General features: G+C 41.8%; 1 protein-coding gene across 6 annotated transcripts in view; it reads right to left on the bottom strand.

Annotated features, from left to right (window-relative positions):
- Positions 1-22,557, bottom strand: part of MEF2A (myocyte enhancer factor 2A) — a 78,287-nt gene that overhangs the window by 10,064 nt on the left and 45,666 nt on the right. For 3 of the 6 annotated variants that reach the window (XM_051796791.1, XM_051796795.1, XM_051796792.1), the window contains 4 exons: positions 12,954-13,091; positions 9,953-10,172; positions 9,068-9,127; positions 814-1,004 (listed from right to left, as the gene is read on the bottom strand). In XM_051796791.1, the coding sequence (XP_051652751.1) occupies positions 814-1,004; positions 9,068-9,127; positions 9,953-10,172; positions 12,954-13,091 (609 nt within the window). Of the gene's footprint in view, positions 1-813; positions 1,005-9,067; positions 9,128-9,952; positions 10,173-12,953; positions 13,092-13,156; positions 13,289-22,557 lie in introns of all 6 variants that reach the window. The other 3 variants (XM_051796794.1, XM_051796796.1, XM_051796797.1) reach the window with 2 other exon arrangements.

The following is a 22,557-nucleotide window of genomic DNA, read 5'->3' as shown; positions in this document are numbered from 1 at the left end:
ATGGGCCATTCTTCCACACACAGAGAGGTTGAGAATTTCTACATGACAGCAAAAGACCAAGACCAAAGGATCTGGCCAACTAAATTAAAGGAAAAATGGACTAACCCTTCCTGACAGACCAGTTCTGGGCCCAGGGCCGTGGTTGCCTCATGGTTGACACGAAACTCGTGTGCTATTCCCAATCCAGGCTGGACAAACATCACTGCCAACATGCCAAAGTGCCCAGCAGCTCTGACAGGCACCTCAGCTCCTTTTCATGCCCTGGATGAAGGCACAACCCCCACTGAGGACGCCCAAGGTCACGTTCCAACACCCCACATCAAAGACACGCCTCTCCAGACCATCGTTACCACTGAAGCTGCACTTCCCATCCTTCACATCCCACAGCCATTACAGCCCGGGAAAAACAGGTACAAAATGTGCTGCAGGGCACGTTAATAGAGTTCACATCACCACTGAGATCCTCCACAGAATAATGCACAACCCTTTTTAAAACCCACATCCTCCAAACCAACAGAGTTCTCGGTACCGAGTCGGTCAGATCAAACCACCAAAATCTCAGTCTCTGTCTTTAGGGTTGTGCTCCAACCCTGTTTAGGTCAGACTTATTTTACACCTCAAAAAACTGCTTATGAATTTAACAAATTCCCCAGGTCACAATTTATAATTTGGACTTTCAGCAGTGCCGTTTCAGAGCACAAACCCCTCCCTACTCCTGCAGCCCGTGGTGAGCAGGGGAGGCAGAACACCCCATTTCCACAAAGCCACTCCCAGAACTTAAGGAACTCAAAAGCTTCAGAAGTTTGGACTCACCAGAGGTGGCATCATGCCCTTGCTGGAGGGGGGGATGACCACACGGAGGTCGGGTTTGCGGTTGTTCATGCCCAGGTTCCCTCCTCCAGGGGGAGGTGGGGACTTCGTGGGCATCACCTTGCCCAGGCCGTTCCCACCACCACCGGTGCCCAGGAGACTTGGAGAAGCTCGAGAGTTCACAAATCCATTTCCTGAAAGGGCAAAAAACAAATGACCTGTGAAGGGGAAGGGGCAACAACACAGAGTTCTGGTGCTTTTGCACCGATTCTGAAATATTTATTTTGAAAACTTCCCATAACGAACTTCCCGCAAGAGGCTCCGCATCGAATAATCGAAGCGGCCCAGAGCGCTCTGCCCAGAAATCAATATGGAAAGGGAATATCACTCCAAGGGCAGCTGTGGCAGCTCAAATGCTGAGAAGAGCAAATTGCCAAAGAACTGTTTCTAATAACATCCGTTGGGTCTGGTTTGCCCTCTGAATTTCCTCCAGGCTGAGCTTGCAGAAAAGTGGGGGCTTCTGCCCAGCCCCACTTGGGTCCCCACCCCCACGGGACAGGAGCTGCACTGGATTTGGTTGGTCAGAATAAAAGAAGTCAGCTCTCCAAGTGCCTGTTTCTAAAATGCATTCTTCAGGTGTCTTCAAGATCTGCAGGACTCATTTCGGGATCATCAGTATATACTGATTATTACATTCAGCAACAAGGAGGAGAACAAATCCTCTCCCTTCAAGTTCATTCCAGCTATACATGTCATTTATGCCCATCAATTTGTTTTACACATTTACTCTTGGTACTCATATTAAGTGGAATTAGACCAGCCAAAGCCAGCAAGGCTTCAGCACTGAAATGTTCAAGGCCTCAGCTCACACTCAAAACTGATCAGAAGTAAATCAGTGAAGTGCCCAATATTCTACTTTTCTGTACTGACAAAAGCACCAATCATGTTAACCAAAACATTTCCCTCAGAAAAAAAATTTCAAGCCACATTCCAGTCACAGATTCATATTTATAGCAACAATCCCCCAAATACACACACCTTATTCAGCTGCAAATAGGAAATAAAAAAGGAAAAGTTGTTAAGGAGAATTTCGCAACAGGGAACCCCATAGTTCACCCTACAGAACCTGAGTGTGTATAAATAAACTCAATTCATAGTGAGATCCTGTTTGCACTAACACTGCAGTTCTGAAAGCAGCTTTTATAGTCCCAACCAGGGGAAAGTCTGTGAGACAAAGTTCACTGTGTGGGAAATTCTCCCCTAATCGCCTGTAGGGCCACACGGGCACGGATTTTGTATTATTATTTTAATTTGAATAGGCCCCTATGCCCAATCCAATTTTATTGCATTAAATACATATTAATCTAAAAGCAATTAAAATAAGGAAGTTGTCAGTGTCACATTCTACCCTCTGTAGCAACATTTTAAATGCCTTTAAAAGCTTAGCAAGGAGGAAGAACAATAACATGGATCAGGAAGAGCACAACACTTCCTGAGGGTGACTGGGATATTCCATGTGCATTGAGAACTTCAGTGTGAATTCACCAGGATAATGGTGAGGAAACCTCTGGATTTCCTTGCTCTGTGGACTTCCTACTGTGCCAAAAGCCTGACCATACAGGGATAAAATGAGATGTCCCTGGAGTTTCCCAAGGTTGGCAGAGCAATGAGGAGTTATTCTAATTTAGAACTTTCCTGAGGCATTTCTATAGGAGATATGGGAATGTGACTTAGAAGTCATGGGGGGGAAAGAAGGAACACAGCACAAAAGAAGAAGTTTTTTCTGTCAGCATTCTTCCTTCTGTATTAAAAACCACATCAAAACCCCATTTTGTGATTAAAGTATCTACATTCCTCAGCAGAAAACAGCAGAATTCATTCAGATGCTCCTGTTAGTGATAAAATTTACTTGGGGTGGCTGATGGAGCTGAGAATACACACTAGAGCTAAATATGCTCTTGACTGGTAGGAGAAAACTCACCTCAGCTGGGTCACATGGAAAAAACAATGGGCCAGAAAGAGAAATGAAGTTCTGTGCTACCCCTGAGGCTCCTGAAACTGAGACAGTGTTTGCAGAATCCTGATTTTGTTCAACACAAAGTTATGCATCGATTCCTGTCCATCCTAAAAGAGTGCAGCATTAGTTCCAGACAACCTGCAGGGCACCAGAGTGCCAGAGGAATCTTACACAATGGACAGGGTAAAAATCAAATGGATCTGGAAAAAGACATGAGGGAGGAAAAATCTTAGCAAGTGGCATAATTTCCACCAAATTACATCTAAAGCTTTGTTACAGCACCTCCCATTTTCGGCAAAAATGCCAGAACATTTGAAGAACTTGCTGTTATAACAGAAGTAGAGTCTGGGATTCAATGTAATAACAAATTTTATTACTCACTGGGCTGTCAGTGGTACCTTTCCATGCCAAGGTTGTGGTGACCTGGGCCGAGTCTGAGCTGCACAACAATCCCCCTCTGTGCAAACAATGGGGTTCTGTACAGAATTTACAGCATTTTGGGCCATCCTATGATCCCATTTCCTGTCCTCTGTTTTCAAGTATTCCAGTAGCCCCTGTGTTAAATCTGGACAGTGTCTTTCTCCCACACCCAATCCAGTCATTTCCTGAGCCCTTATTCCAAGGCTCTGCCAATCCTACAGAAACATTTCATGCTTTCAGTGGTGCTGTCAAAAACAACAAACTCCCTGCCACTGCCTCCTCTGCCCAGTGTCACGGGGCAGCAGGGCACAGTTAGAGCATTTAGTCAGACAAAAGGCTGAGCAGTTCTTAAAGGGAGTGTTTAGAATATATTACAAAACCCAAAATAATGCCCTAAGTGTGCAGCACTGTGGGTATGAACCCAATTGCAGCCCTTTGATAAAGAGCTGGCACTGAACACTCAGCAAACACTGGAGTGTCTCTATTGATTATCTGAAGATTCATATGCTGGGGCTGCAATAAGACTGTAGAATGTTCAGTTTGAGTATGAAACTTCAAGCCTTTTTCCCTTTTTAATAATCTAATAATAAAATCAAATTACAAGTTAAGAGTGAAAGGGTAACCAAACACACGGTATTTCTTAGAGCAAGGTCAGCAGCCAGAAAAAGATAATGAGCACAGGATGATGCAACTCCAGGGCTGTTTGCCAAGGGGAGGCTTTAATAACCCCATAAATTCTACTCATTACTTTGGATAGTACAGAAATTGTTTCTACCCCACCCACTGCAGGTCTTCCCCAAAGACAATACTTCACATTATCAAACTGAACATGGAACCGGAATATAAAATCCTGCCTATGTGTGAAAATAAGACTGTTTTTACTCCCGTAGGAAGAGTTTTATTTAACTCTAATTCCTTAAAACAGACGTGAAAGCATGTTCAAAACAGTCCTTTGGAAAACAGACACCAGTGCAAAGATAAGCTCTCAATTATATGAATCACAATTTAATTAGATTTTATGATAACAAACCCTGCCAACCCACATTAACCCACTTCTTGCTCAGACACAAAGTGTTTACTTTTGAAGCAACTTCTTTTCTGAAGAGAAATGTTACAACCCACCCATTGCAGCAACTGCATCTTCTGCCTTCAGAGACATAATACAGCTTAATCTCATTTACTGTCCTGCAGCCCAAGACACAGCATTCAATTACATGAGCCAGACTCATATTTCACTCTATAAATCACATCAGCTGAAACAATGAACACACGTGGCTGGAAAGTACTCCATGTACTTATTACTACTCAAGGAATAAATTACAGGCATTGATGCCATTAATCTTTTTTTTTTTTTGTGGTTCACCTTTGGAGAAACTGGACAGTTATACAGAGCCTTGGAAAATAATGGTGGGCAGGCAGCTAAGCCACCTAAGGTAAAGCAAAAATAAGGATGGTGATAAATATTTATGCCTCCAATGAGATCATAACGACCCAACAAACATCACACCATTAGAAGTGGACTGAAAATTGGGTTTGCAAGAAGCATCAGGAGGCATCAGGAGAGCAGATAAGATCTGCTGAAGGAAAACATCAACATGTAAAACCTCGGGCGGGGGGAACATATTGCAAGCAAACACAACAACAGCATTTCTACGTGCATTAGCTGCTCAATCTGCTTACTCTGGGGTTTAGTAGGACAGATTTAAGTAGAAATTAAAACCATTTTCAGGCTCTGCACAGCAATCACTGCTGATTCTGCCACTGTTTCATGAAGCCCAAGTTCTGTGTTAGCCCTGGAAAGAGTTCACGATAATATCTCAAGGAAGCTGCAATAAATGTGTTTCTACTGATCTTTACACAAATCAATGTGTCAGATAATACCACCAGAATTAAAAGATACCTTTGACAGTAATGTAAGATCTTGAAACGTCTAACATGTAAGATTTATACTTCTAAGGCAGTACTTTAGATATTAAAAGGCAGCAAAGAAAGAAATACACATGACTAAATGTCAAGGGAATGCTTACTCATGTTACAAAACTTAAAAAAACCTTCATTTCCCAGGTTGTTGGAAATTTTTTTTGCCTGAAGCTACATAAAAGGAGAAAGAATTTTCAAGGATATTCAGAATTTAAACGGGCTTCCTTCAAACCAGGGTTATTACTCAGGATGCAACAGCAAATCTAAATAAAGGCATCATGCTTTTGTGCCCATGTGAAACATGAGCAGTGGCAACTAGATCTCTTTTAACAGCTAATTAAATAAGAGTTTAGTTTCTGAACTTGCTGGTTTCTGTGTGTCTACACAAAGCCATGTAAAGAATGGCCAAGGATGGAGAAGTGGTGTGTTTAGAACACCTGAGGATGTGTGGCACTGTATCCTGGGCAAGGGGACGTTACAGAAATGTTGATAATTACTTTAATCCAGCTGGGAAATTAATAACTTGTTATATGTATGGCAAATTCTAACCAGAACTGTCGTGGACCTCTCAGCAAATCAGCAATTACAGTAAGGTAAGGAACACACACGAGATGAAATTTCAACTCAAATCCAAGGGTAGTTCAGGGGCTGAGCTGACCTCATGCAGATGGGTGGTTTCCAAGGACAAACAGCTACAATTTAAAATGCTTTCTTCTACCAGCATGTTTTTAATGCTGATTTCAGCCAGTCATCTTTTCTGTGAGCTGATCTAATCACAGGGTGATGGATGGATCAACCTTTGTTATGTGCTGACAGCAGTCCAGCAAAGGAGAAGGGTTCAGCCTGCACCCTGCCAAACAGCTGCTCTGTGGCCACTTCCAGGGCTCCTTTTCCAGGAGAGCTGGGAAGCTGGAGGAGGGAACAGGCTGCTCTCATGTGCTTCGGAGATCCTTCAACTCCTTCCTTGGAGAAGGGTGAAACCCTGACTGTTGTACTGACCTGTGTAACCTCAGAGATCAGAGGAGGGCAAACCACGATGCCTTGGCACCAGTGACAGGACAGAGCAGGAGCCTTTGTGCACTCAGGGTGACCAAACTTTGTGCAGCACTATCATCAAAGCTCTGCCTCAAAAACCTCTGCTCTGATTAACAGAAAAAATAAATTAGCTCAAAAGCAAGCACTGTCATAATGCTGGACATTCTTCCCCTCTCAAAACCGATCTATTTGCCAAGTAAAAATCTTCAGCAAGTGTTTTTTATGTGGTGGGCAGGATTTTAAAAATATTACAAAAATGAGAATGCTTTTTCAGAGCTGTGACAGCTGCATGTGAAGTAAGCTCTCAGTATTATAAAGTGATCACAAAATTTTCTGTTCTGGATATAAAAAACCACCTACCAATCTCTGCTACAACACGCAGATATTTTTACTCGAAGTTATTTTCCACAGAAAAACTGTTAAGTTGGCAGATTGACTGCTAAAGCAAATCATTTCCATTCCAATCAAGTTACACAGGACTTGAGAAAAAGACTCGTGTGAACTCAATATGAGCCATTTTATGCAACATCTTTGTTTGAGCTGGGTCCCAAATAAGCAAGATAACCTTTACTTGCTTTTTACTCAGAGATAAAGGCATTTAAGTGTCTTTCAAGGAAACGAGAACAAAATCTCAAATGCACAAAAACTTCATCATGTAGAAGATGGGTTTTTCCTTTACTTATAAGGGAATATCTGGGAATATGGCTATGCCAGTACTCCAGCTTTTTACCTCTGACATCACTCCTATAGACTGTGAGCTGCACATTTGGCACATGACCTTTCACTACATCCATAGGAGAACTCTCCATTCCTGAGAAGTTTAAAGAAAAACCCTGAAAGCTAAAAGAAGAAAATAGGTTTTTTTTAGAAGTGAGTTCTACAATAAACCCAGCGAGAAACTAAAACCATTATTGTCTGCAGACATAATTAACAGGATATACATTTCAACAGCAGCTGTCAAGCTCAAATTGACAAATTAGCAGATTTAATCAATCTGGTTACATATGGTTTCTTGATTTTGGTTGCCATTGAGAAGGTTCCTGTGCACCTGTCACTATTTAAAGGTTTTCATGCCCTAACTTGTAGAAAGTAGAGCTCTGACAACTCAGGGCACTCTCTGGTTCAGCATTCTGGTGTTAACCAGGTATTTGAGCTTCACTGGAGGTGCTTCTCAGAGATGTTCCCCTGTTCTGGTACAGCCCCAACTCTCACTTGCATGACAAACCTTTCTAGGAGTGAGTGGGTACATGTATAACATTTTGGGTGTGATGTTCTGCAAAGTAAGAGATAAGTGATGCATTTTGACTTTTTACATAGACTATTAATAAATGCAAGAAGGAAAACATTTTACTGCATTAAATACGTTCACCAAGCTGCAGGAACTGGGCATTTCTAGAGTTTAGTACCCTGCAGAAGTGCTGCAAACAACTGTTTCATTTGCTTATTGAAAGGAGGAATCTTAAATCTGAGGCTGCTGTTACTAAAGCCTGATTTTGGAGAAGAGGCCTGAGACAGCCTGATAATAAAGTTATTTAGTCTGACTAGAGAAATACTATGGCAATCAACATCTGACCTCCACAGTTTCTAAAAATAGTCATGTTTTTTTCAGCTGAGGAAGTTTCCTCCATTTAAAATCCTGCTTACCTGATGGAAACCACTCTTTAATATTTCATATCTTTGCTGCACACGGCCAAAGGATGGAGAAAGAGTGGAAAGTCAATCCTGCACTTTCAGCCTTGGAGCTGCAGCATTTTTTATTCATCAATTCAACTGCCTGACCCCATGTTCAAAGAACTTTTTTCCCAGTTGCCACACTAAGTAGCCAGTGGGCAAATCCTGAAAGGTCAACAGTTGCTTCTCTAATTCCTTGCTATGAACACATTCCAAGGGGAGTTACTTGTGTTTGCAGAACTGACCTTCAGCACCAAGACATCCAAAGTCACAGGAGGAACGTGAACAAAGTGAGGGAATTGCCATTTATTTGGTCTTTCTGTGGAATACTAAATTTCCATGGCTGCCTTGCCCTCTCTCAAGAGTGCTACATTTTATTTAGGGGAGACAAAATATTATTTAAATGAAAAAGTGCCCTCATATCTTTTTACTGAAGACCAAAAAATACAGGGAATTTGATTTCTGGCAAGATCTCTAATTTGTTTTCAAAAGAAATTCTGATCATCATCCAAAATGAAGACAGACCCCAGCTATCAGCTTCCAAGATTTATTGCTTTCTTCATAGAACTGCTAGAAAACAATTAGCAAGATACACATGGCAATACAAACAATACAGTCTGTATTTGCTTCATTTTGATTGGCACCAATACCAGTATCAAACATCCAGGTCCTGCAAATACTGAAGCTGGGGACTGAGCTGAGTTGTCTTTAGTGCAATAGTTTAGCAAGCTCAGAGAACTTCATAAAAAGCACCTTCAAAATGTGAGCATAAACATGCACATTACAAAACAGTAAATTATTACACAAAAAAGTGAGGGACAACATTTTCTATTAATAACCTTGCCAAAATATTGCTACTCATCTCTAAAACTCTCTTTTTCAAATATAAGAAATTTGGCAAAAGAAGATCTTTTTAGAATGCTGCAGTTACACCTGTAGAGAAACACAAAAGCAGGAGCAGCATGGTGCTGCTGAAAACCACTAAAATAAAAAACACAAGTATTACTGCAGTGGAAAGGGCACGGCAGTAAAAAGTTAAAAATACCTGCTAAGAATTTACAAAACCTGACAATTCCAAGGCAGCTGAAAAAATTACAACCTTTTGTTCTCCCACAACCAAAACAAAAACATGCTTTTGAGTAACTGAAAGCACCACAAGATTTTTCAGCACGGGCAGGAGGATGCTGCACTTACCCACTGGGCTGGTACCAGCTCCGTTTGGCACTGAGAGCTCAGTTGTCCCCAGCATTCCACCTGAGCAAAAGAAGAGCATTAAACCAACATGTCCCCTTATGGCACTGGATGACAGGAAGCTGAACAGGAGCCAGAGTGTGCCCAGGTGGCCAAGAAGGCCAATGGATCCTGGCCTGGCTCAGGAACAGTGTGGCCAACAGGGCCAAGGAAGTGATTCTTGCCCTGGACTCAGCACTGGTGAGGCCACCCCTGGAGTGCTGTGTCCAGTTCTGGGCCCTCAGCTCAGGAAGGACACTGAGGGGCTGGAGCAGGTCCAGAGAAGAGCAACAGGGCTGGGGAAGGGACTGGAGCACAAGTGCTGTGAGGAGAAGCTGAGGGAGCTGGGGCTGTTCAGCCTGGAGAAGAGGAGGCTCAGGGGAGACCTCCTCACCCTCTGCAACTCCCTGACAGGAGGGTGTAGCCAGGTGGGGGTTGGTCTCTTTTCCCAGACAATGATCAGCAAGATGAGAGGGCTCGGTCTTAAGCTGTGCCAGGGGAGGTTTGGGTTGGATATTAGAAAGAATTTCTTTGCAGAGAGGGTGATCACCATTGGAATGGGCTGCCGAGGGAAGGGGTGGATTCTCCATCCCTGGAGGTGTTTAAGGACAGACTGGATGTGGCATCAGTGCCATGGGCTGGGAACCACGGCGGGGATGGATCAAGGGTTGGACTTGATGATCTCGGAGGCCCCTTCCAACCCAGCTGATTCTCTGATTCTGTGCTCATTTTGTACTTAAGCTGTGCAAATGCACAGGAACCGCTCAGAACTGGTTAGTTGGGGTGTGTGTTTGTGGGTTTTACCCCGAAGAGCAGCAGGGCTGTGAGGGGAACCCGCCGGGCCCTCACCTGCGTTGCCGGCGCTGGGCGGTCTCTGGGGCGCGGCGGGGGACACGTTGCGGTGCAGGGCGCTCGGAGGGGGGGACAGCATGGTCGTGTCCGTCAGGGACGAACTGGCTGCCAGGGACGGGGACACCAGGGAGCTCCCGGGGTTGCTGTAGGTTAAAGTGTTGGGGTTGGACACCGGAACCGTGACCGACATGGAGAAGTTCTGAGCAGGCAAACCGGGCTGGGGGAGACAAGATGAGGGACACAAAGACAACACCGTTAGCATCGACTGCAGAAACAGCACAGGGTAAAAACACACAGTAAAGTTTGCCAAGGAGTAATCAGGTTGTTTTCTTTTTTTTAAAAAACAAGTTAATTATGTTAGTTTTTAAACTCTTTTAAGCAGACAGTTTTAAAACATCCATTTGTTGTAAAGGACGGTGTTAAATTCTTATACATCACATAAATACAGTTCCAAAACTCCTGAAATACTGCAAGTTCAAATACAGAAAACTGAAAATATTCATGTGAATTCACAGGCCCATAAATACAACAAATTAACCAGTTAATCTGGATTATTACAAAGCAATGACAAGCTAAACATGTCTACAAATCAATGACTTGTACCTTCCAAATGTAAGCATAAACATGCACGTTACAAAAGTCAGTTATTACACAAAAAAAGAGAAAGTTAGTAACATCATTTTCTATTAATATATATTTTCTATTAATAAACTTGCCAAAATATTGCTACTAATCTCTAAAACTTTCTTTTTCAACAGACTAAAAAAAAAAAATAAACAGATCTTTAGAAAGTCACAAAGTTCAGTCACTTGAATTTAAACATTTCACGTTCCACAAAGCCCTGCTTGAATAACCACTCCCATCTTTTTGTACATCTCATTTTTTTACATTCTAATTTTTACAGTATTATTTAGGAGGCAGCTGTTTTTGTGCAGTCTATATGTTTGTTATTCAGCAGCTATTTGAATCAAAAGCAGAGATGCCTGCCCATCTATGGTACTCATTTGGTCATGACTAACTTCTTTGGCCTTTGTCTCATTCCTATCCTTTGACAGGGATGAGTTTCTGAAACAAAAGGGACTATTTTCTTTCACAGCTCTCATAATTACTGGAAACAAACCCATGACAGGTACAATTGAAGGGGAAGAACTCAGTAGGATTTATTGACAGAACAGAGAGATAATAGTTTTGATTTAGAGGTCAAAGATAGATGACCAACCAAGTACACTTAAAAAAATGCAATTTCATCACATACAGCTTAAAAATCACTTAGAATGATAGTTCTGTATGAAAATCTAGACAACACTAGAAATATAACAATAACTATATAATTAAAAGAGCAGAATACATTCTCAATAAGAAACAAAATCTCTTACTAGTGAGAGCCAACAATGTCCCCACTGAGGCATTCTAAGAATAATTATCAATTTTTGGCACAGATGGAAGGAAAAAGTAATGAAGCACAGCGATGTAACATCAGCAACTCACTCACAGTATCTAACTAATGACAACCCTCACTGGTGCTTGTTTTCAGGAGAAACTACTTGAACAAACTATTCAGTATCTACCAAAAAAAAGGTTGTTTTTAAACAGCAGTTCAAACTAAACTGGAAATACCTGAAGTGCTGAACACAATGGCAGAAGGGAACAGCTGGGACATTTTTTCTGTAGGTTTCTCAACCCAGAAGTAAGGAGTGAGAGGCTCCCCCACACCTTAAAGGCTGTCCCTGCCCATCTCTGGTGCTCATTTGGGTACGACCGAATTCCTCACGCTTTGCCTCACTGCTGTCCCCTGCCAGCAATGAGTGCAGAGAACAAGGGGAACTGTGTTCCTCCACAGCCCCACAAGTGCAGGGGATGGGAAGAGAACAGCACCAATTGAAGTTATAAATACAGAACCACAGAGCTCAAAAATAACACTGCCTGTTTTACTGCTGCTCGTGTCCACACAGACATGAGGCTGCTCATGAGGAGCAGGGGAGAGCAGCTGAGCTGGAACACACTGGGAGGTGAGGCCTGGGGTTGTCTCAGCACAGAAATGTTTGGTATCAAAAGCTTCAAAGTAAGGCAAAAACCAAAACAGACTGGCTTCATTCAACTAGAAAGTGCTAAAAGAAGTGATGGTGGGTGTCATGGCTGTTATTGCTCTAATAACGAAATTATTTCCACTCAAATGTCCCAGCCAGGCCATTTCCTTGAATTGCTGCAAGATTTGCCAGGTTAAGAAATTCAAAGGCTGTGGCAGAGCCCTGTATTAGTTTTCTTAGAAAATACTTCCCCTGTAATACTCAACACTAATTGGTTTTTGTAGGTGGGAATTAAATGTCATCGTGAACACCTCCATGAAAAACACGTGACATTAACACTGCTTTTATCCCCAACCTGAAGTTCTGGAGCCAAGTGACTTATGGCTGCACAAGGGGCAGAAAATTCTCCCAAGATCTTTCAGTGTCCAAGGAAGCATCTGTTAGAATGTCAATCTTTTGAGGTCCTCACTGTGCACCAGTCTTGAACGCTAAATACTTAAATAACTTTCTACACCCAGATTTGAACAAAATAAATTCTACTGATTAGATGACAAATTTAGTCCAATTTTATTTGCCTGCTTGTAACAGACTGAAAAATCTTGATCAACAGACAGATAAAGACCTACAAGATGTAAATAAATGATCCTACAGCCCACGACAAAAATCTGTCTTTATAAATGTATTTTCGGTAGGATTAGGTAATGCAGCCAGGCTCCTGAAATTTAGAAATGTTATCTCATCTTCACAAGATATAAGTGCAAAACAGGAGCTAGAGAGAATTCTTCTTATTCTTTAAGATAAAATGTATTTTAGCAAGATCAAGTATCAGCATCTCATTTTTCCTCAAAAATATGTGTTCCCTTCTCAAGTCATCACATCCTCTTGCCTCTGAAGTGGTTTTCAGTGGTAAGCAAGCACCAGGAAAATTCTCATGCATGTAAGAGAAGCACAAACCATACTTTAGTACTCACTGCGATTTTATGATTCCTCATCATATTATCAAACTCTTCATTAATTTTTTTATATTTTTCCTCTGTATGTGGCGTGAGCACATATGAAGTGTCAGGGTCCGGGCTGTCGCACCCTCTGTGTTCCTTCTTGTTCAGAGCCTAAATAATGAAGTTAATAAAAAGGATCAACAAATAAAAAGTAGAGATAAAATAAAAGTACTTACAGGGCCTCGCTTGAAAATAAAATCACTATCTTCATTTAGTTTGCTGAATCTGTCCTCCGATAGCGGACTGTGCTCAAAGTAATCGTCAGCATCAGGGCTCTCACAACCATTAAGGCCTTTCTTTCTTAAGGTCTGAAATACAATTGGAAAATTCACATACAGATCACACTAACTTGCCATGAAGTTTTGTTTTTTTTCTTTTTTTTTTTTTTTGTACACCACTGAATCAATCCGAGCCCCTGAAACTACAGCAGACTTTCACAGGCAAAACTCACTGTCCAGCACACAGGGTTAGTCCTTCGAGATAGTGGCAAAGGACACGGAGAGAAAAGGTTCCTCCAGGTGCCACCTCACAGGCAACTTTAAGCTACAACCACTTCACCTCCCCAGCATTCCCTGGAAAACCATTTTTAGACACTGGCTGATGGAGTGAAGGTGCCTGACAAGGGACATCTTGGATCTTGAATGAATTGATTTTAGCACCCCAATTTTAATGTTCACATTTTAAAAAGCACACAGTTAAAATTCTGAGAAACACAGTGTTAAGATTTTTGTTCCAATTCAACAACTGCAGGACATTAATACATGTAACACTCTCTGTAGTTGACAAAGGCAGGATCTTCCTGCACTTCTGTCATCCTGCATGATAACAACAACTGCAAAAAAGTATAAAAAGAAATTACATAATCCCTCTCTAAAATGACTTCGTTTGCTAAATATAAGCTTTTTCAGAGTCCTTTAGACTAACTTGATGCAACTGCTTTATTGGGCTACTTCCTGTTTTCTGATGGAGAACTCACACCAACATCCCCTGGAAAAAAAAAAAAAAGCAAACTTGTCTACAATCCAGGCATCAGAGAAAGGATGTGAAGCTACGGGTCTGGTGACCAAAGTGTAAGAGATAATTGTATTTCTTGGTTTTCTTTTCCATCTATTACACAATCAGAAATCTTTCTCTGCAAGTTCTCGCTTATAACAAAACAGGATTTAAAATATTACCTGTGGAAAAATCTTTTTTAAAAGCTTCAAAAGGAAAGCAGTGTAAATTTTATACAGACACACATTATCAGTACATAAGGCAGCAGTAGGACTATACAGGCATGAAGGAGTTGTGTGTTTCCTTCTTGTGAGAAATTATTTATATTCCATGAATTTTATACTAAAAACCCTAAAGATCTTAGAAATCTGCAAGTTGATATTTCCAGCACCATAAAGAAATTCCACGTTTTCCTATAAAAGCAGTTTCCATAACGCACTGAAATTCTGATTTCTAAAGCAAAATGTTTTAGTTTATACTATTCACCAGCATTTTTTCTTACTGTCTAACGATTTTTTAGTACAATAAAAAGTGCATAAGACTTTACTATTTATAGATATGCAAAACAGTGCTTATTTCTCCTGCAGTTTTCAAGCAGGAACCGAGAATCCAATTCGCTGGCTGAAATTCTTTAATATCACAGTTCACCAGAAGCTGTAATTCCTTCTCAAGTTTCTTGGCTCGCTCGGCGAATCCCACACAGTATCTGGAACTCCCACAAAAATGTAATCACTAAATCAGCATATGGGGGAAAACAGGTGTGGGTTCCTCCAGCACCTGTCACGGCCCCGATGCCGATCCCGCTGCCCCGACCAATCAGCTGGACACGGGAATGGACTTGGCCATACAAGGCTCGGCCTCTCAAGGTCGGAGCCTGTTCTCCCTCTCTCCCAGCCCTTCCTAACAAGTCAGCCTGCCAGGCTGCTGCACTTCGGTATCAGCAGGGAAAATGTTAACACTGTATAATCTGGATTACACTTAACCCCTGCAGCCCACGGCAGGCTGGAAATAGAATCCAAATGTCTTTACCCGGGACACGATTACCGGCTGGATTCAGACGCCACAAAGGTCTTGCGAGAACTCCACGCACTGTTACTTCTCCTCCTTTGATAAACACCTTAAAGCAATTTAAATCTTGCAGCCCAACAGTTTCATTAGAGCCCCTTTCCACAGTCTAAAGCAATCCAGTGAAAGCTTTTAGGTGTAACGATGGCAATTCATCCCCCCGGATCTGCCCGAAAATTACGTTCCACGTGGAACAAAAAGGAAGAGATTTAAATACAAAAATACCTCCTTCCTCTTGGTCACTGCACGGTTTTATTGTCGCTAACAATGGGGTTAACTCTGCTTTGACTCATGAGGAAGGAAAATGCCTCAGTATCTCCCGTTTCAGGCTCTGGAAAGCGTCACTCCAGCTGGGGTTCCTGTCATTGTGGAGGGATTTAAGCCAGGCTCAGCGTTACAGATAATCAGGCCGGGTCTGATCGCCAAAGCTCTGTCTCCTTATCACCAAAACACCAAGTGCCACTTGGAGGACCTGACCATAAAAAGCCTGCGAAGTTTATCAGTGCCCAGTAACACAATAGTAAAACATTCCAGCTGTGGAGCTGGGAATGCTGGAATCTGTTCACACGGGCAGGCGAGGCGGACGCGAGCCAGCCCAGCGCGGGTTCTCACCGATAACAGGCCCTGCTCCAGGGAAAACAAGGAGGGACACGCTGCTGGGAATCGCTCTGCTGGGACCCAGGAAAGCCATCGACAAGGGCTGACCCCGCCCTCCAGATTCTCCTGTGCTAAAAACCTGTTATTTCTCCAAATAATGTAAATCAGTCGCCTCTCTGAGCTATTCCCAAGATATTATTGTGGGGACTGAAATTTTACTGACTCTGAGAAATAAAATGCCAGTTGGTGAGACCAAATAATTTATGTAATGTGAAGAGAGTTTTATTTCTCTGCTGTGATACATGAGCTTGTTTAGAATAGAACCAAGAGTTTTTACAGTTGAGGCTACTAAATATAGGGCATAATTTCCTTACAACAGCAAGAGGGGGAAAGAACATTAAATTCCAAGTTTTGCTACTGGATGCTCACTGCAGTTACCTTCTGGTGTGAAGCCTTGTTTTCCAGATCATCTAAGGGAATGTGCAGCCCTTTCAGTTAATCTCTATTACTTTCCACTTCCTCTAAGACTTAGCCGAAATTACTGGAAATCGTTCCAACGCGTTTGCCAACGCACTGCACTGTGCCCCAGTAACTGAGATTGTGCAGCTTTGATCTCAGACTGCACTAACTACACTGAGGAGAGAAAAGGACTGATTTCAGTCAGAAAACGATTTAAAGCATTTACGAAGAACCAAGGCGAGTGTGAAACCTTTTTTATAAAAGAATGAAGCAAATACAACAATACAGCTCTGTGACAAGTTCTAGACAGGTGTGGTCATCTTGATACTGCAGAACGACCCTGAAGCTTTAACTGCTTTTGTTCCACTGTGTAAAACTGAATTATGTGAATATTATAACTATTGGATTAATATTTAATTTATTTTTATTTGAATGGCAGAGCTTAGAAAACAGTGTATGAGAAAGGCTGGACTGGCTATGATGGGTTTAAACATTGCAGTCAAGCACATGGTAATATTTTCCTGAACTTCCCCACACATATGCAAAGCACTTTTTAATTGCACTGCATTTTGCTAATTCAAGGAAAGAATCATGCCAGAATCATGAACAGAAGAGCTTCTTGCAAAACAACAACAGAAAGGAATAATTGGCTTCTCTCTACAATTCAACATAAATTTTACTGAAACCAATAATACAGATATCAACGAGTGTAAAAATACAATAAAGCCATTTATTGCTTGATCCATGAGGAAGCAAAGATGATACTCAACCATCAGAGTGTGATTAGCATAAGCTTCCTTCCACAGTATCCAACAGAGACACTGGAAATGCAGGAGCCTTGAGCCTGCTGAGCCTCCACAGCGTGAGATCAAGTCATCACCTCCCCGGGCTTGTTCCAGCCCCACAGGATCACAGGGGATCCAGACATGGGCATGGGCAGCTCTGGGAACCAGGAACTCTGAACCAACACACAGGGGTGGATCACTGCTGCCAGAGATGCAGGACAACCCCCAGCTGTGCTCCCATCCCAGCTCCTGGTTTGGATCCCAGGGACACGCTGCTCGTGACTCACAGAGCGCAGTCGGCGTGTTCTGGGCTCCGAGATCCACTGAGGGGGAGCTTTCTGCTCCTGGGGATTGGGCTCCTCACCAGCTCTGGCAGAACTGCAGAGAATCTGACTGTGCTCATTGTCACATCAGGAAACAATATTTTTCTGCCTTAAAGCAAGAATGTGGGGTGACCTCATGTGCAAAAAAGTGTCGGGTCACTCAAAACATTGAGTGTTGGGTTTCTTGTAATATTACACAAAAAGGAAATGGTTGCTGCTGTCAGAGCTCCCATGGATCATGTTAACAGCTCTATTTTTGCACTCACTATTGGAGCTGGCCAAACAGGATTTTTGCTGGTGTTTCATCCCAAATTATCAGGAAAACCATGTCCAAAATTTGACTAAGATTGAAATGAGAAGTGATTTCCCTTGGAAAAGGCAAACCTTTCACTTAAATCCTGTAGCTGGTTCTGCTTCTGCTCCTGCAGTCAGAGCACAGAAAAGCTGTGAAGCAGCATAAATTTGGAGTAAACCCTTTTTAAATACTGTAATTTTTAAAAGTGTAAGTATTCCTTGGGCCTAAAGTAATGGAAAGGTCCTACCAGGTACTGCCAAATATTACTGCTGCTCCAGGAGGCAGCTCCACCATGGCTATCAGAAGGATAAACAATTACAGTTTCCTGATGCTCTAGTGGAGAGAAATTCTTTCTTCACTAAAATGATAGAAAATTCTCCTTGGTCATTCTTTATTTAACTTATTTTTTTGCTGGGTTTGGATCCAGTTGTAGCAGGAATAAGTGGTTTTCCAAGGTGTGGGCTGAGCACCACAGAACCAGGGGAGGCAGAAGGAATGGCCTGTCCTCTCTGGCAGCAGCCACCTCTGATAAATCACATCCCACATTTCAAGCCACACCTTTTTTTCTGAGATATTCACCAAATGAAGGACAAACACAGCAGTCACAGTAGCGCCAGATTTCACTCTCAATACCTGAAACATGAGAGACAGAAAACAGGGCATATTCCTTTCCTGCAGCTCAGCTCCCTGCCCACAGCAGAGACATTCAGCAGGCAAGAACCACATGTATCAATCACTTTACATACAGCAAAAACTCATGCTGAAACCACGACAACTGTTTTATTATTTGCTTCCTGATACATATTATTGCCAAGAAGCTGAGCCCAAAACCAAGCTGGGTTTTTCTTCTTTTGTAAGACAAAATATTCCCTTTTCATCAGCCTGAACAATACCCCAGTGTCTCATCCTGTAGATGTAGGCATGTCTCCCCTATTATGTATAAAACATATTCAAGTATTTGAGGAGTATTCTTAGTCACCAAAGGCTATTTTTAGTTTTTAAACTTCCTGCAGGTCAGCTTGGCTTCAGAAGCCTCGTTCTTTTCTGGTTCTTTTCTCTAAAGTAACAACATGGCTCTGCAAAGTTGGAGCTTGGCCCTGCAGTGCTGGGCACATGGATTTACCACTGCCTAAAATCAAAGCAGGAGTGAATCCCAAGCACAGTACAAACATCCAAAGAGAACAGCCAGAGAAAAACCAGATAAATCAACTCAGTCACAATGTTCTGTGTCTGAAGCTCAACATTTGTTTCTGTAAGTTGACACTCCTTTTTTCACACTCAGAAGCAGTGGATTGTTCTAGGTAATGTTTACAAACTCAATACACTTTCCTCAGGCTCCACTAATATTCTCAACTCCAATCACTGAAGCATCTGCAGATTTCCTTATGGAGGTGCTTTCCTGTCCTCAGAGTTGGGAGGCTACTTAAGTTTAGCCCTGGTACTGCTCCTTTCAGGATCCCTGACACGTTTTCAGTCCCATTTTGCCACGCTATCAGTTCGGATTTCACGTTCTAATTATAGCCCCAAACCCGGGCAGCCCAGCCCAGCCCAGGCAAGGAGTGGTGCCCGGCTTTCAAAACTTCCCTGAAACGCAGGGGAGGCCAAATTAGATTATGACAGACATTTCCATGAGCTAAGCAACTTGGAGAGCTTAACTTCTTAAAGAACAAGGTCTCCCCAGCCTTCCTGGCAGCTCCCCAGCCACAGCAGTGCTCGCCACAGAAAATCTGAACAATTGACATACTCTGCTTTCAGCTTACTTAAATGACATTTTCCACACCTGAGTTCAATTAACAGTGATATTTAAAAGGTAAATGATGGATATTATGCAAAAATATCTGGATATCAAAAATTCTGAGTACTTAAGGTTAGCTACATTTATTATACTTTTGGGTAAATATTATAGATTGTTAGGGAAAACGGGAGGTTTGGGATTAATTACTTATTCCAGGGTTTTCCAAAGGAAAAAAACTATAAGCCTGCCTTTACACTAGACCATAAAATACAAAGACCCCTCTAAGCAATGCTCTATGTTCAGTTTTAGGCAAAGGTATTCAGCATTTACAGATGAAAAATGTTCATGATTTGAAATTTTATCAGTGTCCCTGTTCTAAACCACTCCAAGAAAAGACACCGTCTTGTTTCAAATGTTGGAGCCCTTCCAGCATCTGGCAAATTTTAACATGTATCCCTGGCCTGCCAAACATGAGAGGGAGCTGTCAAATTCCTCCCAGATATGATAAAGATGGCACTCAGGATTCAAACTCTCATTTATATAAAATAACACATACACAAGGTTTTTCAGACATGCTATGGCACGAATTCTAGCCCGGAGCATCTTTGCTGCGAAGCGTTATTTTAACCAGATAATCCACCAGCAATTACTACACAATTAGAATTTTATGGGCTATAAAACCCATTCTTCTTTTCACCCCTAGAATATTGCACAGTGCCCTGGACTAGGAGGGATGGGAAGGGCAGCTGTGCTTGGATTTGGGATTTTGGAGAAGCATTATCTGTGAACTCGGGACCTTCTAAAGCTGACCCACAAACAGGCTTTTGCTCGGTCCTAAATGAACTCCTTGAGGCTTAAAATGATTAGTAATCCATTAGCACTGATAATACTGTTTCCACAGTGACAGCTAAGTCAGGCTCTCAAAGTCCAATATCTGATGCATTTGCCTGTTTCACTTTCTATATGACCCAGGAGATTATTAAATTTTATATCACTGAGCAGGTTTTTATTTTACCTGGTACCATCAACTAGATTTTCCCATTAGCAAATACTAAACTGCCAGTTTAAGTTGATCTTTTTTCAATCTTATTAAAAATCAAGGGCAGAATATACTGATATTCACCTTAAGGAAGCAGAAACCATTCCTCAGTGTATAAATTAAATATATTTTGTGGTCCTTTCAGGGAACGCAACAGACAAAATTAATGGTAAAACGGAGCAAAACACAGAACGTTCAAAGAGATATTTTATGGTACATAAATGGTTTTTTTCAGTCCTTATCCAAGTGATAACATATATATACATACACATCCTCCAATAAATAGATCTTCCTGTGCCTGCAATGGTTAACTCCCAAAGCAGCAGCAGCAGTAGCCGACTGAAGGCCTCCTTTCAGCACCAGTGCACTGCAGATAAGCCATATGGAACATGAAAAGTTTCCAAGTGCAGCAATCCATCTGCATAATATCCTTCATAATCTTTTAGAAGTTCTTTAGGAAAAAATATTATCTCCTACTCATAGCTTGCCAAGGGGAAAAAAAAAAAAATCTAAACTCCAATTACAATTCTGTGATATAAAAAGAACGGGGTTCTTTTGGTCCACCTGCCTATGCAGGGCTGTAATTGCAAATATTTCTTGTCCTGAATTGTTCTTTACAGCTTTAAAATTGGAAAGGATAACAGAAACTATTGCAAAGTCTTGGTGCCCAAGATAACTGAGTGTTATCAAAATATTACAACACAAATAAGCAACTATTCCCAGAGAAATGTTCAGTGGATTTTAAGGATTTATACTATTGTTAAAATACAATTCATATGTAAGAATATGGGAAGTGGCTACACTGTCTACCAGAACAAGCTTCAATTACTGCTAATATTGTATAGAACTGCCATCTTGTTTCACAAAAAAAACACCCCAAAAAAGAGCAAGTTGAACAAGACAACTGAAAGCAGGTACCTGGAAACCCCAGCTGAGATCAGGATGGTACAGCAGGAAATAAGGAAAGAGGGTACAACAGATACAGCTCTACTTTTACTGAATTAAAATAATTAGAACATAGGACTTGGAGACACAAAGAGTGTCACAATTTCTGTTTTGAATACTGAACTTCTCAGCTGTGTGTCAAACACACTTCATATTTTTTCCCTTGCACAACCTTCACTTGGAGCGAGTTATTCAAAAGCCAAAGCACCTCTTTGAAGGGTGTCCTGACTTAACAAAAGGGGGTGGGAAATCAAAGGTGGGACCTTGAGACAGAGAGAAAAGGCTGTACAGGAATCAGTGAAATATGAGTAAGCTTTATGATGTGTAACTCATGTCAGCATGGGACAAAGAACTGCTCTGGCATGATGGATTATTTGTCTTTTTACTGCAGTCAGCAAGTACTGAATTGTAAGTTATTTGCAGGAAAAGCAGGGCTTTAAATGGCAACGTTAAAGGTTCTAGAAGAGCTTTCAGTCAGACAATGTGTAACAGGTTTTTTGATCTTAAAAGTCTTCACCACATTCCCCAAAAATTTCAGAGTTCTTAATTTAAAACATTATTCACTTCGTCCTGAAGTTCTCTGATAAATATTTCCAGTAAAACATAATTTTAGTTAAGAGCCAATTTGACTAACTTGACTAGCACTCCACAGTCTGCACTATAAATTACAGATGTGTGAGCTCCAACATGAAATACCACATGACAGGACATTCATAAGGTGAAATAACTGTCCCTACTAAGTCACAAAATGACCTGCATGTGTGTTGGTTTAGAGGTATTATGAAGACCAAGAATGACACGATATGAAGTGATATATGTTATGATATGGGAGATTCAAAGGTCTGTACCACAAGAACCACCACCATAAATATTTTCTTGATTCAGCTGCAGTTACTCTGCAAAACATCCCAGGTGAAAGTATCAACAGGAAATGTGTCCTGCAGTGTTTGCCTGCAGTAAAACCCTGGCAATGAACAAACCACACACTCCCTGAGCAGAAGCACCATCAGTTTAAGGCCCAAACATTAATTGAAAGCAAAGGATTAAGAACTTGAAGAGGAACAGAGCCTGTAAAGATGCCGAGGTCCAAAAGGCAGCTGGAGATGACACTGTCCCTCCTTCTGACAGTGATGAACAGACTGAGGAAGCAGCAGCACCTCTGCTGTCCCTTCTGCAGGGTGGTTAATCCCTGGCAGAAGACACTCCCTAACCCACGAGCTTGGAAGTGGAAAGCTGGGATTACATCAACTCTGCACTGAAATCAAGCCTCTCACGAGAAAGAACAGTCCTTTATGTCACTGGTTGCAGGAGGTGCTTTGTTCTGGGTCTATTCTTTCCAGG

This window comes from Manacus candei, unplaced genomic scaffold, assembly GCF_025592945.1.
Source record: "Manacus candei isolate 608988 ecotype Guabito, Panama unplaced genomic scaffold, ASM2559294v1 h1tg000046l, whole genome shotgun sequence".
Taxonomy (NCBI): Eukaryota; Metazoa; Chordata; class Aves; order Passeriformes; family Pipridae; genus Manacus; species Manacus candei.
The sequence above is the reverse complement of the archived record's forward strand: the minus strand, read 5'-3'. Positions and strand labels throughout refer to the sequence as shown.